Below are 19,507 nucleotides of genomic sequence, written 5' to 3'. Positions count from 1 at the left end.
GACTGTGGTGGTGGACTGGTGGTCGTCGTGGTGTTTGTTGAATTCAGGTGTGGCCGTCGGCTCCGGCTGGCAATCCATGGTGGCCTACGTCAACATCGGCATCCCCATGGGCATTCTGCTCGGACGGCTCTTCAACGTTGGCGTGCTGGTACGTCGCGTACTGTGCCCTCGTTTATTTTCCTCTTGACCATGCATGGGCAGTCTGGTAGCTCCAGCGTTGCCTCGCCGCCTGAAATTAAATTCGCCGCACGGAACCTTTGCAGGGAATCTGGGCGGAACCCTCGTTTATTGCCACGCTCATCCTGGCCATTATGACAGTCCGCTGCGACTGGGAAAAGGAGGTCAGACACACACACACACTGCCGGCAAAATTGTTGCTCATTAGATAAACCAGATGTTCTTCTGCTTGCCGCTTGCCGAGAGCTAACGGTTTGGACGCGGTGTCGTTTGCAGGCCATGATCGCGACTCGCGAGCACGCGCATGCACAAGATGTCGCAGGTTCTGCATGTATGCTAGTTTCGTCAAATCAGATCTTGCCCCTGTGGAAAAGCAATGCAAGGTGCTCAGGAATCAGGGACAGATCGCCCGGGTCCGCTTTAGGCCTTGTTCGTTTACGTCGGATTGCAACCAGAATCGTTCCACCTAATCAAAGTTTATATAAATTAGAGAAGCAATACGGTTAGAAATCTTTCTGACCCATTAATCCGGCAGAAACGAACAAGCCCTTAAGACGAAGGAGAGGCCTGGCTTAGAGTGGCGTCGCACTGATGGTCTTTTGCTTGTACCTTCGTCTTCTAGGCCGGGGTAGACGTCTAGTCCTTGTTGATGACCTTGCTTACTTTGGGTCGCCGTCATGCAACTATGGCGGCCATTGTTTTTTTTACGGAATACATTCTTCGACTAGTTATCTCTGACCACTGGGCACCGGCCAAAAAAAGAAAAGAGAATAAAAAGAAAAAAAATAGCTCCGGCAACCGGCGTCGTTGTTTTTTTTTTTTTGCAGTCGTACACTCGTACTGTCTCATGTCATGCCTACCGTGGAGTCTACTGTACAACTTCATGCCACAGCTGGAGGCAATCAAGGACTTCCAAGTAACCGCGGGCCGCGGTTACTATCTTATTACAGTGACCAATTTCTTGAGGCATTCATATCCAGATTAAAAAAACAATGTACTAGTACCGGGATGGAAAGCATCCGACATGCTGATTCTTTCTACCATACCATCCACGTTACTTTTCCCTCCGTCTGAAAAAAATGCAGTTCTATAATTTCTAATGTCTAAGACGAAAACGTCGGGTATACTCCTTTATATAATTTTTTAGTTCAGGTTTAAAACGTTTAGCTAGAAACCAAACTAGAATCGCAAATTTTTCCCGGAGGGAAGCAGCACAGCACTTAGACGACACCGATCAATGACCATCGTCCTCGCATGGCGAAGGTAAATGCAAATCGATCAGACCTGGTTTAACAAGGCGTCATGGTCAGGCTTCTCCATGTCGTCCGTAGCATCATCCCCTGACCCGCCGCTGGGCCTTTCCGCCGGTGCCCCGTTGATCGGGACGACGCGCTTGCTGCCGCCGCTGTCGTCGACGGCGTCCGGATCCGTCCGGCTCGGCCGCTGCCACGACACGGACCGCCAGATCGACGCCAGCCACCCGGGCGTCCGCTCCGCGGCGCCGGGGTATGCGGCGAGGCTCGCGGCCCGCCGGTGCCCGCGCACCGCGGTGAGCTCCTTCATCACGTGCTCCGGCAGCCGCAGCGTGTGCCGGTCGGGCACGTCCATGGCGGACTGCGTCCGCCGGTAGTGGAACTCGTGGTAGGGGGGCGCTGCGCCGAGGCTGGCGACGACGGACTCGGGCGTGCAAGCGGCGACGAGGCGCGCCTCGCCCCGCTCCTCCTCGTCGTCCGTCTCCTCCCGCACCGCTTCGTGCGGGCGCGCCGCCAGGTTGGACCCGGACCCGGAGCCGTCAGAGGACGCGGGAGGGTAGTAAGGCGCGGCGGCGGCCGTGAGGTCGGCGCGGCAGAGCGGGCACGTGACGGCGCCGGCGAGCCAAGGGTCGATGCAGTCCGGGTGGAAGACGTGGCAGCAGGCGGGGAGCACCCGGAGCTCGTCCTGGTCCTCGAACGCGGCGAGGCACACGGCGCACTCGAGCGGGCCCGACCCGGACCCCGATCTGGCCGCCACGCGCGCCTTCACGTCGCCGTACACCGCGGTGGGGAACGACTCGACGACCTCCTTGTCGAGGCCGGCGCGCGCGCCGCCACCGCGGGGGTCCGGGTGGGCGGCGCTCCCTCCGGCCTGGTGCTGGTGGTCCGGTGGGGCGTAGCGGGACGGCCGGCGCGGGGGAGCAGGGCGGGTCGGCGCGCAGCGGTTGATGTAGATGGAGAAGAGGGTGAGCACGACGAGGGCGGAGATGAGTGCCACCAGCACGATCACTGTGGTTGGGGTGAACCCGCCGCCGGCGGTGGTTCGGGAGTGGTGTTGGCTGCTCGTGCTGTTGTTGTTGCTCGGCTGAGCCACAGACGGTCGCGCCGCGGTGGACAGGAGCACGAGGAGCAGGACGGCGAGTGGTGGCGCGACACGCCATCGGGCCATTGCCAATGCCACCTCCGGGCGCCGGAGAGAGATCTGCTGGCCTTGTATCTGGAGATTGGGAAATGGGAAGAGAGAGAGAGAGAGGTCAGAGGTGTTTTGAAGGAACCGGAATTACGCGGGCGCGCAATGTAACGCACGCGACGCGAGACAGAGGGGCCGCCTGGTCAGTGGCTGTCGGTGCGACGACGGGGGGCGGCAGAGGGGGAGACTCGCTCGACGGAGCAGGTCACGGCCACGTGGCGATGCGCTGACTCGCGCATGCCTGCCCCAGCCATGCCATGGCATAGTCCGCGCCCGGTCAGGAGTCAGGACACAAAGGCACGCGGCATGGATTAGGCGTGCAAACGTGCAGAACTGCGGACGTGGGCGGTGCCGCGGTGGCCTGGTGCTGATGGATGAAGGCTGTCCAGTCTGCACCCGAGATTCATGCCTGCAATTTGTCGGAGCTGCTTAATCATTCTCTTGTTTAACGGGTCAGCTGAGCTCGCCGGTGACAAACTATAGTGCGCCATGATCTCAGCTGGAGCAGGTGAACGAATGAGGCTGTGGTTTGGTCGAGATTTGATAATGCGTTTGCTTGTGCAGATCGATCACCCTCACACCCCCCTCTTGGATAGAAAATAAATTAAAAACAAACTGAAAAGAAAAAGAAACGCCGAGCCTCATCACCGAGCATCTCCAAGAACACCCAGTATTTAACCTCTAAATATATTTTGATTCGGATCTCCTCCAAAAGCTTTTGGACCTAGCAAACAGTTTCCAATTATTTTGCCAAGAAAACATGTGGCTTGTCTCGGTGGACCATTCTTCACCTCGAGTAATTTGCTAACACGAGAGAAGGATTGGGATTAGCAAACACTGCATCTTACACGTACGCGTCATCCAAACGAGCCTGCTGTTTGGAGCAGGTTGCATCCCACATGTACGCTGTGCGGCCGCCAAGCTCACGTCACGGACGTGCGAACACAGAGACAAACACGCGAACACGGCGCATGAATTTGAGATGTTGCCGCGGGAGAGGTCAAAATGAGGAGGATTGGGAGAGATGATCCGGCTCATGTTTTCGCAGCTATGCATGATATTGGGAGAGCATGAATTTGAGAGTTAATTTTTCTAATTTCTTCTAAAATATATTGGGAGAGATGATCCGGCTCATGCTTCCGATATCTCTAATCCTAAAATATACTCCCTCCGTTTCTTTTTAGTTGTCGCTGGATAGTTCAATTTTACACTATCCAGCGACAACTAAAACGAAACGGAGGGAGTATTTTAGATGATCCGTCGATTGCCGCGGGAGAGCATGAATTTGAGACTGTTGAAAGTTAATTTTTCTAATTTCTTCTAAAATATATTTTAGGATTAGAGATATCGGAAGCCGTTGGAGATGCTCTAGGACTGTGCAACAATCGACGCAACCGTTTTCTACTCGTTTCCACCGCCACTTCAAAAGACGAACGAACCGAGGACAGTTCTGAGCAGATCGCTTCCCGACCAGCCTGCCGCCGCCTTGCATTGCTGCTGCTGCGCGGTGTCAAAATTGTCAGGCAGGAGTCTGTTCTGCCTGTATCTGTAACCTCACTCGAGCAGAAGTTAAGCGAGCATCGTGTTTCAAGCAAAAGGATCTCCGAGCAACGCTGAAACCGTCCGTTGCAGTGTGAAATCTGGAAGCCAGCAGGTCTAGCTAGTCATTTTTATGTGTGACGACGTACTCATTGCTGATTTGAATCCTTCAACTCTTCGGCGTCGCGTCGATCGGTAATATGTTATGTTATATCTCTCTCTTGCCGATCTCATTTCGTGTGGCGTGCTAGTCAATATGAATTCCCATTCCGTGCGTGCCTGGCGCTAATCATATATAGGCGACTCTTCTTTCTCGCCCATCTCCTAAACTTTATTGATTACATTTAGTCATTTTTAATCCCTAAAATACCAAACAGTATAGCTAAAATAAGTTTTCTAAAGACTAGTCTGGAAACACTATTTTCGAAGTGATTTTCATTTTTTACAAAAAAAAATAGTTCATTTTTCATTGGAAAAATTAGAATCCCTTGTAAAAATGTTTTTCCCAAACTAGCCTCAAATGAAAATTTTAGAGACTAATATTTAGTCACAAAATTTTAGTAGGGTGACTAAATAGGCCCTGTTTGTTTCCACTTATAGATTATATAATCTAAATTATAATCTAGATTGTATAATCTGGATTATTTGCTCTGGATTAAATAAGCTAGGTGCTGCTGTTTGTTAGCTTAGATTATTTGGACTTGACTTATTATTCATAGGCATACAAATACAACAATACCCTTGGCTGCTTTACTTGTATGGTGGGTGAGAACGTTTATAGACATGTGGATGACAATTGGAAGTAATTTTAATCAACTTGCCATGGGTAGTGGGTCTTTCATAAAAAATAAGCTGAAATAAGCAACTTTTGATGAGCTTATAGATTATCATAATCTCAAGTGCTAGATTATATAATCTTATCAGATAAGTTGCTTGTTTGTTTCCTCACTAGCTTATTTACATTGGATTATATAATCTACCTAGATTATAATCCCAAACAAACAGTGTAATTGGATTAATTCAATCATGACAAGGGGTCATGTTGGAATCAAAGTCAATGACCAGATAGGAGGAAATTTTCAGACTTACACAGGCTTGAGACAAGGGGATCCTCTTTCTCCGATTCTGTTTAACATAGTAGTGGATATGCTGGCTATTCTGGTTAACAGGGCAAAAAATGATGGACAATTTGAAGGTCTTATCCCGCACCTGGTTGACGGTGGTTTATCCATTCTGCAATATGCAGATGACACCTTGTTGTTTCTAGATCATGACTTGGCCAAGGCATCTAACTTAAAGCTTTTGTTGTTAGCCTTTGAACTAGTGTCGGGTTTAAAGATTAATTATCATAAGAGTGAGTTGTTTTGTTTTGGTCAGGCGGAGAATGAGGAAGACAGTTATATTTGCCTATTCGGATGCAAAAAAGGGGTATACCCTTTCAAGTATCTTGGAATCCCAATGCATTTTAGGAAATTAAGTAATATTGACTGGAAAGTAGTGGAAGACAAAATTGAAAGGAAATTAAGTAGCTGGAAAGGGAAACTGATGTCGGTTGGTGGTCGTCTAGTGCTGTTAAATTCTGTTCTAACAAGTTTGGTAATGTTCATGTTGTCTTTTTTCGAGGTCCCAAAGGGAGTCCTAGAAAAAATAGACTACTTTAGATCACGATTCTTCTGGCAAGGTAGTGATTACAAAAAGAAATATAGACTTGCTAAATGGGAAATTCTTTGCCAGCCAAAAGAAGTAGGGGGTTTGGGTATTCAGAATATAGACGTCCAGAACAAGTGTCTGCTAAGTAAATGGTTGTTTAAATTGTTGAATGAGGATGGTTTGTGGCAAACTTTGCTTAGAAAAAAATATCTGAGTAGATACACGCTCACAAAAGTAACCTCAAAACCAGGTGACTCCCATTTTTGGGCAGGTTTGATGAAAGTGAAAGACACCTTTCTAAATTTAGGTTCTTTTATCTTGAAATACGGGACTCAGATTAGGTTTTGGGAGGACCGCTGGTTGGGGTTGCAACCTTTAATGACCCAATATCCATCGTTGTATAATATAGCGCGCAAAAAGAGTGCTACTGTAGCGTCGGTTTTCGAAACGGTTCCGCTTAATGTTTCTTTTCAAAGAGCATTGGTGGGTGAAAACCTGAGGTTATGGCATCTGTTGGTTCTCAGAGTAGCTCAGGTTGAGCTATGTGGGGAAAATGATATGTTCAAATGGGATTTATCTGTGACGGGTCTTTTCTCGGTCAGGTCAATGTATAGAGCACTCCTTAACAATAATCATGTGACTTATAATAAGACTCTTTGGTCTTTGAAGGTACCTTTGAAGATAAAAATATTTATGTGGTATTTAATTAGAGGGGTGGTTTTAACAAAAGATAATCTTCTGAGGCGTAATTGGCATGGTGATAGAAAGTGTGCCTTTTGTCACTCGGATGAATCGATTCAACACTTGTTTTTTGCTTGTCACTATGCTCAGTTCATATGGAGGTTAGTTTTTTGGAGTTTGGGTTTCAATCAACCGAGATCAGTTAGACACGCTTTTGGGAATTGGCTTTTTGGGATGCCTTCGAAAACTAAACATTTGATTATTTCAGGTGTTGCTGCTATATGCTGGGCTATCTGGATAAGTAGGAATGATTTAGTTTTTGACAAAAAACCCATGTTAACATACTTGCAGGTACTCTTTAGGGCGACGCATTGGTTTAGGACGTGGGCTGTTCTTCATAAACAAGAAGAGGGTATCCAAATAAAGGAAGCTTGTCGACGGTTAGAGTGCACGGCTCTACAGATTTTTGCTCAGCATGGATGGAGGTTTACAAATCGAATTACTTCGTAGTTTTGTCTATGGATTGTGTGTCTTTTTCTGGTTATCAAACCATGGTCTTCTATGGTGTGTTTCGGGAGGTCTGTCCCTCCATATGTGGCTAGTCGTGTGACTACTTCATGTAAAAACTTTTGGTGTATTGGCTAATCCTCCAAAAGAGGAGAAGCTGGACAAGTATCCATTATCTAAAAAAACAGGGCCTAACCAACACCCTCTAAATTATAGGCTGCAGCCTGCAAGTCGGCAACTTAACGAACTTAACTAATTCAAAAATGTGGATGGACGGACGGCTCTGACTTGCTCCGCTGGCCCCTCAGTCCCTGGAGTGTCATACTGGGCTTCCAAGCTTGGGCTTTTCACGCGGACAAGGTTCCTGTTTTACCATCCTTCTGCTTACTGAATCTGGAGTATAGTTTTTATTTGGTAAAAAGTTCATTTTACCTCTTTTAACTATCTTTTTTTCAAAAAAATATTCTCTTTCAACTATAAAATTAGGCATGCATAGCTTCTCCATCGCCTCATAAAACTGCGCATATGACCTCCCTAGGTTCTAGATGCCTAAAATCATGATATCTGATAAGAAATTCATGACACGGTAACCATATTTTTTGCAAAAAAGAGGAGTTCATCAGAAATACCCAAGCTCTCGGGCATCCAATGAAACGATTACATCCATCCTTCTGTATTGCATAACTCTACCAAACAGTCCTCACCGTGGCGGCATTTTGGCCACTCTCTTCTCTCGTGTCACCATATATACGGAGATTATTATCATTGGGGGAAACCGCTCTTCTTAACCAAAACTTGTCTGCAATGGGTAGAGTTAATACCAATTAAATCCAAGTAAAAAGTAGAGGCATTCTTTTAAATAATTTTAGGTCTCTCACGCGTGCTACCGATGTTCTCTAGCTTGTAGTTAGCTACTTAGCTCATTATTATGTATGCTAAGTATTTTCATTTAGTTAGCATATTGTTTATAGTATTTTGATATTTTCTAAGCTAACTAGTTTAGCCTTTAGTTTTTCAATCTTTATGATTAAGCTCTCATGGGTACGTAGTTGCGGGTGGTGCACTTGATTCTAACTACTCAATTTTAGTTGTTAGCTGAACATTCAAATTTGCAAATGAGTTAAATTTGTCAAGCAAAATTTTATTTTCCATTTTTTGAGGAAATTTATTTCGATCTAAGCAATTTTTAATTGAGTCTTTTGTTCTGTGTAAACCTCCTCAAAAAATTGAACTGCGTGTGTGCATGTTCTTATGTATAGGCAGGGGCGAGCCCAATGTAATTCATGGGCTATTCAAATGAACGGTAAGACGGGTCCGCATCGCCGTAGGCCCAGTACAGCCTCAGGAGTAGTCACGTTATATATGGGCCGCATAAGCCCATCAGAAGTCCGGCACTGGTAAACAGCCTGCTGGCACTTGGCATATCTAAGTTTGATGATATATTCTTTTTTTTGTTTTGTTTTCTCCTTAGACTTTCGTATACAACTTATCAATTCTCAACACGAAGATGTGTCAAAGTAGTAACTCCATCCAGTAGGCCATACTGTATAAAGTATTGACGGTCTATATTAAACTGCGTCTCTCTTTAGAAAATGAACTCTTTTTTTCCTACTATATATACCTTTGTTTATTTTTTTTCGTTCTATAAGACTACGTTTCAGAGGGTTTCACGAGCTTCTTCGAACCAAACAGGTATAGCTCCACGGGCTCTAGCTTCGGAGGGAAAATAATAATTAAAAGTAGAGATTAGGTTCATAAAATTCATGAAGATCCTCAAGGGATGCTTCACAAACACTGTTTTGATACCTCCTCATGAAGTTACATAAAAATTAACTATCATACCTCCGGTTACATAACATATCGATTCGGCTCTCTCGTGAAAACCTACTAACCGTCGAGGGTAATCAATATGAATCACACAGATCAAATGTATCACAGGAACCGGAGTCCATGTGCAAACCAAAACACTACTCGAACACACCTCAACAATTTGTTCGTTTAAGTTGTTTTATGATGAAGACGAGAAACCGAAGCTGAATTGGTCGTAGAACTTATATGTTCCCAACAAATCTGTCGACGTCGTAGTCCCTCAGAATGCAGGATACAGACCGTCGTGACAGCATGGATTGGAATATTTCGATCCGTGCCAGAATAGGCAGCGGCGCAGAGGAACTGGAATAATATCACGAGCAGCGCAGTGTCCGGAGTCTGTATAGAGGAGGGAGTACAAGTGCATGCAGTGCAAAAACAATCGGCGCCGCGCGCATGATTACCGCACGGCCGGCGCATATGGAATCGCAGAGGCCTAGCCTAGGGTCCAGGTCCAGGTCCAGCAGCGAGCGACGACGCGACAGACTGTTTGGAGTTCACCGAGCTGGCCGGAGAGGACGTGATCGCTCGTCCATGGCCATGGCCATGGGCAAGAGGAACGTGAGGCCGGGCGGTAGGGGCTACCGAGCTACGCAACGCAACGATGACAGGCACATACATGATTGCGCTGGTCCGGGCCGGCCGCAGATGGATGGATCGTCGTGGATCCGCGGCCTCATGATTCGGAGGCCCGGAATCATTTGACGGGCCGGGCGGACACCCCTGCCGTGACGGGACCTCGGAAATTGTAGCCGCGCGCTGCGGCAGGGCAGGATCCATCGGCCGTCGCTTCCTGTCTCCGGCCAGGGCTCAGGGTCCCCTCCCCTCCTCCACGTCGCGCTTGCTTGCCTTGCCCCGTTGCCGCCTGCTGCTGCGCTGCGACGAAACCAGGCGGCCGCAACGAGTGTGGTTTCTGCGGCGGACGGATGAGACGGACGACCTCGGACGCCAGAGCCAGCCGAGCCGAGCCGGGGGCATGCATGTACGCGCCGCGTGCCGCCTGACGCGATGACATGGCCATAGTACTGCACGTGCCGTCCGAACCTGCTCGTCGGCCGGGCGCGTGACATCGTCGTCGTCGTCGCGTAGCGTAACCAGGGACGGGGCCAGTGGACTGCCGCTCGCACGGACGGAGTGTCCTATCCGGCCGTGCCCCGTGGGATAAATCCTCGGGGTTGTGCGCCGCACAGGCATAGGGTCAGTGACGGGCGGGGGCACTGCCTGCCGCCGCTAGCTGCGGCAACAGGAACCCCGGCCAGCGCCCAGTAGTGCTGCGGCAGGCACGACGCGACGCGACTTCACGTCGCAGTTGCGCGAAAAAGGGGGGCGCGCTAGCCAGCCAGCCAGCACAGATGATTGCTGGCGCGGTAGGGCCAGCGTGCACGAGCTCGCCTCGCGTATGTGGCCCGGAACTGCTCCGTGCACGGCGTGGCCAGACACTGCGGTGCTATTTGTCACGTTAGGCTACCCTGCATGCTGTTGATCGCTAGTACTAAGCTACTGCTGTTACAGCAGGAAGATAACCTTTTGTCGCTTCTTGTTTTTAGTTCTTTTTTTTTTTTTGTGAGGGTGGGGGTGGGTGGGAGCCTGTGACTGTGAGGGGGGTTAGCGCGCTGGCTGCTTGTCACAACTCAGTGTGACTCTAGTTTTTTTTTTCATACACCTGTCTCTTTTAGTTACATAAATCTTTATCTGAAAATAATACTACAATATTACTATAACTCTAGTACAAGCTGAGTTTACATCCAGCATAACTGGACACTAATTAAAACTAGGCAGTTTCTAGGTATAAAATGCACGCATTAATTAATTAGATTTTGTATGATAAAATAATTTCCTTTAAAACAAAAAAACAAACTAAAATCACACAACAAAAAATGCCTTTCTTACTTATGCCCATGGAGCTAGCAATTCCGAACTACGTACTATATATTGACCTAGCAGTAGCTAGCTAGGGCTATGCTAGCTAGCTAGGCCGGAGTGTGTACATGAACCAACGCTGTCGAAACGGAATCATGCACGTAATTTAACACCATCCACACATGACCTAGAGAATTAATGTCCGGCCTGGGAGGCAGGCAGGGGGGGGGACATATATGCGGCGCGTACACAAGCACGTACGACAGTGTAGGTTTTCGACGCATTAGGCGCCTAGGTACGATCAATATGGACATTAATAATAATGACAAAATTCCCCTTTGATTTTGCATGTCTACACGCAGCGAGGGACAGGATTCCCGTGCCGACATATATAGGTTCGATCTAGTACGTAGTACTCCTACTAGTTAACAAAAACCATCCTATATGGCTGGATCGGTTTTGCCTGGATGCAGTTTGTTATTGAAACATTCAGAGGAAGTGAACGATCGATCGATCGAGTTTGTCCGTTGCATGACTTATTAACCAGAAACAGGGTTTCGATTCGTTAGCTGGCATGCACTTCGCAGTTCTACCAAGTAGAAGCATGCATGCCACACTGTATATATGTCTCTGCCTAGCTAAGCTAGATAGCTAGAAGAAAGAAAAAAAACTGTACCAAGTATATATGGATAAACTAACTGTAGCATGTACATTTATGGATGTCCATAGACCTCACCTGCCCGGAATTTGATGGATCATCAGATATTTCGGTGTAGAGATGGCAATGGGTAAATACCCACCGGGTATCAGTGTCCTATACTCATACCCACGACAAAAAGAATAATCTTATCGGTTCATCCATATACACTGGTGGATATGGATTTACCCCCATACTCATACTTATGTGGGTATAGGTCACCCATCGGGTCACCTGTACCCACAAAAATTAAGCATCTATCAAAATATTTTATTATACAAATGTCAAGTATATCCATCTAAATAACATTACAAAATTTCTAGTATCATTTAACCATCCATTCAACACACCAAAGATAATTGGATAAAGTAGTAACACTAGAACAGTACTACACAACACATTACATGTTCCATTACATGATCATTAAATTGTCGTTAAGCCTTCTATGACATTATGACCTAAAAGATTGTTAAATAGTAAAAAAGATGGATGACTAAAGTTCAAGTTCATGATTAGGCGGTATTTTATACCCACGGGTCAACGGGTATAGGTGAAGGTAGAACGTTCTAATACCCGTTTACTCACTGAGTGAAGATTTTTGCCTAATAAAAAACCCACGGATAAAATATTTAGCTCACATATATACCCTAATGGAATAAATACCCATCAGGTATTAGGTCGCGGGTACCCATTGACATCTCTACTTCGGTGCTTCCAACCGGCATGCTCAATCTTTCTTGCCTTATAAAGCTAGCTTTGCATATTCACTAGCGGTGTTCGTGTAATAAATGGCCGGGTAACACATAGTATAGATGGACATCTATTCGCTTCGTGTTTTGACGACCAACAAAAATGAGGAGCCTTTACGTTAATTACCAAGGTCTACAAGTTACGACCATATAGTAACCAAATAAAACAAAATCAATTGCTATATATTATCCACAAAATAGCCCAAATTAAGCATTTACGTCTAAATGTTGGAATTCAAACTATACAAAATAAGACACATTGGCCTAACAACAATGAACTCGGCTGCTCAAACTATTAAATTCAAGTTAATACTGACTAAACTGAAGGAATGAGTGGTTGCGTCATTACATTACATTAGCCCTTCTTGTTGGGATCCAAATTAAGCGGACGGTCCGTGAAGCGCCCCAATCGTCTAGGACTTAAATGTGATACAATTACTAGTCCTAGGAGGCTAGTAAACACATTTATACAACAGATGAATCCAGATCTGCTTAAACAAGACAAACCTATAAAGGTGGCGAACAACTTTAAGAGTTGGTCCATAACTCAGGACATATCATCAGAGTGGGGCTGAAGCAGCCCGATATACGCAGCGAAGCAAATCAGCGGTTCAACAGCCACAGGCAAGGTTGGGAACAGTCATAACTCTTACCCGATCTCCTTTTCTGAAAAACAACAAATAAGAAAGGGTGAGTACAAACGTACTCAGCAGCCCACCTTCACCCGCGAAATGGGGAAATCAGATATAATGCATGGAATATGTGGAGCTCAGGATATTTTGCAGAAACAACAATATTTGATGTAAGATTATTTTGTAAAACATTTTGCATTTTTCAAAGCGCATCCTCTCCTAAAGGAGCAGGAAGTTTTTCAATATAGAACAAAATCCCCTGGACTAAACCATCCAGGTATCTCAGCAGTTTCCCACTGGTTTTCATTTTCAAAAACAGCTACTAGACTTCCCGTCCACCATAGCTCACGGCTCAACCGCCGGACATTTTAAAAACCACTTTTCTTAAACACACCCTTTTTTTTGAAAACAAACACTAATTGCCATACCACACCAGACTCGTCCATTCCTGTGGACACAGACTATTCGAATAGGTTTGAACTCTGCGCAGAGGTGTACACTTTACCCACTAGTCCGGCTCTGCGATCTCATAGGTAGTGAGACCCGAATCCGAATCTCTTTCTTTCCTCGCACGTCCCTACCTTAACGATTATACCAGAAGGAGTCAGGCCACCGCCATGCCCAAACCAGACAAAACATTCCCCCTCCTTATCCTCCCGGTGCTCCCCAGTCTTCATAACCCTGGGGTTTGAACCGTACGAGTTCAGATTGAGTGACTGCCCACACAGTCTCAAGTGGTTGTACTTATCATGAGTACAGGTAGTGAAAGATGACAAACTAGTCCTTATATGAGGAGACAATCCTTCTGCTCACGCCTAAACCAGCCGAGCCATCACCTTAGGCCCTCCCCTAAATTAGGGAGTCCCTGATCATCCCTACTCGAAGGTGATAAGGGTGAAAACCCTTCATCATACACATTTTAAAAAGCATTTTGTTTTGAAAACTCACACCTTTTCTCAAATCATTTGTAACAAATATATCAGGGATTGATTGCGGCAAGCGGCTGGGTGGCCATAATAACTTGTCTCAAAATCATATCATGCATAAAATAACAGGTTGAGGGTTGTGGTTGAAAAATCATAGGTAATTTATGCATCAAAGGGATCTAGTGAGCTTGCCGTGCTTATCCGGCGAAGGGGGAAGAGGAGCTCGCGGAACTGGCTTCTGGCTCCACCGTCTGGCGTAGACTTGCAGATCTGGCCTCCATGAGACGGCACGAACGCTCCGATAACTATGCAACATGAACAAGCAAACATACAAACCAGCAAGTATATTAACAAATATTTAGTATAGTAGTCAGATAGCGATATATGGATGGGTAGAGTCTTGAGTAGAATCTGTGTCATGTGGTGTTGAGATACTACTAGTGGTGGAGCGGAGGTGCTTACCAGGAGGGTGGACTGGAGGCGAAGTGACACTATGCGTGTAGCCGACAGACCAGAGTAACTGAGTGGGTGGGGGTTTGCCTTGGCTGAGGGTGTTGAGTGTGTGTGGAGAGGGAGAGGGTAGTTGGGTGTATTTATAGCTGGGTGTATGTGGTGTAGCACAGTGAGGTTCACTGTTGGTGAGAATAGTGACGAATGAATCGTCTGACTTAGTATGAACAGGAGAGTTATAGGCAGAATATGGGACAAGAGTATTTTGGGAATTTTCTGGAATATGAACCATGCTTAAGGGATGACATGGTTGGATAGAGAATAGTTTGATAAAATTTAGAAACAAGATTTATTGGAATTTGAGTTTGGAAGCCTGGTTCAAAGGAATCTTAAAGTTAAGCATGCTCAACTTGGAGAAACCTAGGATGGGTGGCCAGATGGGAAGTTCCCTACTGGAAGGAAAATCACAGTCACCAGAGTTTGTATTGTGGCAGAACCACCCGAATTATTCCAGCTTAAGTGCCTAAGTCACGCCTCAGGGGCCGTAACACACTTAAATCGGAATAACCCGTCAGTCCTTCAGATCTAGTCTGATAGAGCCACTTAACCAGGATCAAATTCCACAATCTCACTCGAAGGTGAGTCACAGAAGAAATACAATAAAACAGGAAACCTCAAATTAAGTACTGAGTTATTACATAAATCGGAGTTTTTGAGTAGCAAATAAAGTTCACAAAATAAAGTGCAGCGGATAATCGATGTCGTCGGTAATGAGGAAATGGGCAAGGCCTAGCCCACTACTCCTCATGCTCCTCTCCTGCCGGAGCAACATCCCACTCGACCGTCCAACCCGGTGGCAGGGTGGTAGGCCAAGTCACACCATCAACCATTTCCTGAATGGTACCTGCAAAAATGGTGCCACAAGCAAGGCTGAGTATACTAATACTCAGCTAGACTTAACCGGTATGAGGAGTCTACTCCTCTACCTCTAGACTATGCAGCTGTTTGGCTGAGGGGTTTGGTTTGCCAAAAGCACTAGCTGTTTCTAAAATCAATTTTTAGCTTTTCAAATTCTACCATCATTAACTTAGCTAGATTTGCTCCTTCTAAGCATACATGGTAACAATCAATTAGTTCAACCAACAAGTTATCTCATATAACCACATTTCACTTCTTACTCGATGCAGTACAAGGAATCAAGCAGTCTCATTAGCTGCGAGAAGCAGACGATTCGAATCGAGTTTTAAACCTTGCAAGGTAAACCTAAACACACGGCATGTCAGGGTACTCCGACCCCACACATGACAACCGTCCCCATCGATTCCCCGTTCGCGTCCAGGCCTCACCGCCTTGGCATACAATGCTCCACTGACCCCGGCTGCCGCCGTGCAGTGACCGCACTTGTACCCACCATAGCTAGCATGGGAGACCCTGTCTCAGGTCGCATGAGGGATAAAGTCCGCGCCCGGCTTCACTCAGGTACTAGGTTTACTGGTTACCATTTTTCCCGGCATGTGCTTAGTACGTTCAAAGCTTGACTCAGGTATCCACACATTAATCCTTAATTCATTTTTCCCGTCTCATGGACAAGGCATCCTCCCTAGATCCAAGTCCATAGACCAACATAAATCCCGTTATCAAGATGAATACAATCAATTCCTGACCTCGCGCGAGTGCTAGAAAAATCACTCGACTTCTACCGAGATCCTGATTAGCAAGCAGCTACTCGACCTAGCATACTAGTATTCATCTCAAAAAGGAATCCTAAGTTCATGCAACTAGAGGTTTCAAGCAACTCCTACACTTAAGTGCACATTGCAATCCTACAAGCAATAAGTGTAGTAAAGTAGCATATAATAACATGGTTATGCATAAAACCGGGGCTTCCCTTCAATTGCTGGGGCTGCGGGGAGATCCTCAATAGCAGCCTCTGAAGCCTGCTCCTGGTCCTCCTCTTGGACAGGTCCTTGCTCGGGGATGAGCACGTACTCTCCGTCGGCAAGATTGCAATCTATTGAATGCAATGCGTAAGATATATGCATGATATGATATGTGCTTTTAGAAATTACAACTTTAAAGGTGTATGGTCTTTTGAGTTTAAACAAGTTAACTTTTCTTACGTAAAACCCTTGGGTGGTATACTTGGTAAATTGGGTTAAACTTAGCTAAGGAAAGGGGTAGGTTAGATTTTGGGATTCTACTGAATTCCTTTTAAGTCTTAGTGATAAATGATAAGTTCTCAAGTTAGACTTATTGAGGTGGGGTTTATTTCTTCTTTCCTTTTCTTTTATTCCTTTAATGTTTTGGAGTAGGTTTGAACTACAAGTTGCTTTTACAAAATTCCAAAAATTCTGCAAAAATTACAGTGGCTTGTTACTTGTGTGTGTTGCTCTGTCTCAAAATTTGGGAATCAGAAGGTGAATAGTTTTCTCTGGACAAAATCACCAAATTCTAGGGCAGAAGGGGTACTTTGAACTACAACTATTATTTAACAGTGGGTAATTCTCTAAAACTTATTTTTGCTGGCTTTTAGGTGTTATAACATGACTTAACACAAATTTCTAGCCATTAATATCTTTTAATTCTTTTCCTATGGTTTTCTTAAGGTTTCTAGCCAAATAGGTGCTTTCTACTACCACTATATTTGAAAAACATCAAACAACAGAGTTCTTATTTTTCTTAGTTAGTATTTTGTGCAAGAGCAATCATTCTGAAGTTTGGCTTCTTTTTGCTTAAGGGAAGGGGTGGTTTGCATTATTTGAATTAAGTGGCCTTTCTCATAATTTACTAACAAAAGGTATGGGTTTACTTCTTCTTTTCATGGGTTTGCATTTTTCTCTGGTGGCTTGTCTCATCATGGACTTAGCTGATTTTTGGTTGCCCATTATCACATTATTTGGGGTTGTTCATGATTTAGTTGGAAAATGCCTTATTATCACTTTGCATTTAATTTCCTTACTTAAAGAGTTGGGTTGGGGTGCTCTGTATTTTTGTAGTGGGGCTCTGGTGGTTATAAGTTCACTGGATTTTTATTAATCACTTTGGTTATAGTCTTGCAATTCTAATAATTGATTTTTAGTCTATATAAGGCTAGTTAAAGCATCTTAATTAAAAACTGGTCCAAATTAATGGTCTCTGCATTTTTCCTAGGTTCTCTGTTGCATAAGTAAACTAGGAAAAATATTATTAATCACTGTGCATTAATTTCTAAGGCCTTTCTGATTTTCTCTAAGTTTTGGACAAAATAGCTTTAAATAAAAAACTACACCATATTTTCCAATGCTGGGGTTCCTACTATTTTTAAACAGTGTGTAAATAAGGTATAAACATCTACAAATTTTCTTAAGCTCAGCACAAAAGAAAAACTAATTTTCCTTAATTAAACAAGGTTTAGGGGGTTTCTGTTTTTAAATTTAAACTTAAAACTTTAGAACAGGAAGCATAGGGTTTACTATTTTTAAATGATAGATCATAATATTCCATAGCTAGCAAAATTGGTTTGACAACTTTTTATTAAGATTTCATCAAGTTATGGATTTTCTAAGTTCTCTGGTCATTTTAAAAAGAATAACAGAATTGATTAAATGGAAATCCACTTTGCACTGGGGTCCCTGGCGGTTTTCTAAGTTTTCCTCGCGAATCAGTCCTTAGGTTACTATTCACATGAGTCGCTGACATTACAGAAAACCCCTCGGGTTCTACAGAACCTAACCCGAGGTCCTTCTTCTACCTTAAACAGTAGCCGCGGCGAAGAAAAGGGCAGAGGGGCTTACCGGCGGCGAGACTGCTCCGGTGAAGTGGTCGAGGATGAAGGGGAGGTCGCGGGGATCACAACGGTGTGCGGAACGCCGTCGGAGATGGCCGGAGTCGGTCGGTCCACGCGCGCAGGCGGGGATGCTCGTCGGCGGCGAGGAGACCGGCCTGGTCACGGCGAGATAGTTCAATCAAACAGGTCAGGGAGGTCCACGAGATGCCAGAGAAGATATGAGCGAAAGGAATCGGGCGGAGACTCACTGGATGGCTTGGTCCACGCGCGGCGGCGGAAGACCGAAGTCCGGTGAGGTCGATCTCGGGCCTCCGGTGAAGTCCGGTTGGGTCCGAGGGCTTGGCAAGCTTCACGGGCTACTGGCGGAGCTAGCCGAAGCACTGGCTGGGCTTGAGGGTGGCTGGAGTGGGCTGGCCACGGCGGCCGAAGCTCTGGCGGCAATGGCGGGCGGAATTAAGCTCGCCGGAGCTAAGGAAAGGTGGCTGGCCGGTGAGGGTGAGTGCGGGGCGAAGAGAGGTGCGCCCGGGGAGGCTTTATAGGCGCGGGCGAGCACGGCCGAGGGCGTGGGCGCGCGGCGGACTTGACCGGACGCCGGGGTGAGCGCGCGCGGGGGTTGGGCGAGCTCTGGCGTGCCGACCAGGGTCGAACACGTGTGCCCGTGCGTTCTGCCCAAGTTCTGGCGCGTGTGGTCGCTCATCCGAGCCTGCTCTCGCCTTGGTCAGTGCACAAAACCTCTTCTCCTCCCTACAAGCTACCTTTCTTGTGTGGGGGTCATAGGATTTTGCCTACTGGTTGCAGAGATATGGAGCCAGGAAATCTGGTTTGTCTCCCTGCCCAAACCCGAGGTAAATCCCAGGTTTTGTCGTGTCTAGGGCTCGCGTCCCAATGCCATCTTCTGGCACACGACAGAGGGGTTAGTTAGACAAAATTTTGTCAATGGGGCCATTAGGATTCGAGTTAGGGATCAAGGTGAACATCCCTGATCTTTGGCTCAAGGTCTGAATTTCAGAATTCTGAAATCCAGAATTCCCAATGAGTCCCTACATGAGAAGCTTGATTTGGGGTTTTATTTGAATTATTTTGGCTAAGCTTTCTCAATCTTTCTTGTTGCTTAATAAATATACTTTAACTTGTATAATTGGCTCAACTCAAAATTTTAAATTTTTCATTCCCTTTTCCTCATTTTCTTGAATTTTGTTCATGGGGCTCACTTAGGGTTCTTAATTAGGGTTGCACATTCTTATCTTTCAAAAGTCTCAATTGTTTTGATTATGACACTTTTAAGCATATACTTGGTGAATTCTTTATTACTCAAGTTAATTTGATGCTCATGCTTACTTTGATTTACATGAAATAATGGTTCTTGGTTTGGATTTCTAGGAGAAACCCTAGGTGACACTGGGGTGTCACAGCCTTCCCCCCTTAAAGGAATCTCGTCCCGAGATTCGGGCCAGAGTCCTCCCGGGGTGAAGCGAAGGGTGAGACTGATAGGAAAAAGGGTGGTGATTGTTATTATTAGGGCAAAACTGCTCTTCGAATGTCATTCTCTTTGCAACTTCAGA

The 19,507-nt window shown here is 45.9% G+C and overlaps 1 protein-coding gene across 2 annotated transcripts; it reads right to left on the bottom strand.

The window, feature by feature from the left end:
• Positions 1–948: 948 nt before the first annotated feature.
• Positions 949–3,019, bottom strand: LOC100304262 (putative RING zinc finger domain superfamily protein). Of its 2 annotated transcripts, XM_020543738.3 has the most exons (2): positions 2,736–3,019; positions 949–2,646 (listed from the first exon to the last, which is right to left on the bottom strand). In XM_020543738.3, the coding sequence occupies exon 2, from the start codon at positions 2,596–2,598 to the stop codon at positions 1,456–1,458; it is 1,143 nt and encodes a 380-aa protein (XP_020399327.1). In that variant the 5' UTR covers positions 2,599–2,646; positions 2,736–3,019; the 3' UTR covers positions 949–1,455. The 2 variants fall into 2 exon arrangements, with proteins under 2 accessions (XP_020399327.1, NP_001159177.1); NM_001165705.1 differs by lacking the exon at positions 2,736–3,019 and having other exon boundaries at positions 1,283–2,651.
• Between the last annotated feature and the right edge of the window lie 16,488 nt (positions 3,020–19,507).

Source organism: Zea mays, chromosome 9 (genome assembly GCF_902167145.1).
Source record: "Zea mays cultivar B73 chromosome 9, Zm-B73-REFERENCE-NAM-5.0, whole genome shotgun sequence".
Taxonomy (NCBI): domain Eukaryota; kingdom Viridiplantae; phylum Streptophyta; class Magnoliopsida; order Poales; family Poaceae; genus Zea; species Zea mays.
The sequence above is the reverse complement of the archived record's forward strand: the minus strand, read 5'-3'. Positions and strand labels throughout refer to the sequence as shown.

What these genes read in the sequence shown, in the direction of transcription:
- LOC100304262 (XM_020543738.3), bottom strand. Translation starts at nt 2,598, where the DNA reads ATGGCCCGATGGCGTGTCGCGCCACCACTCGCCGTCCTGCTCCTCGTG.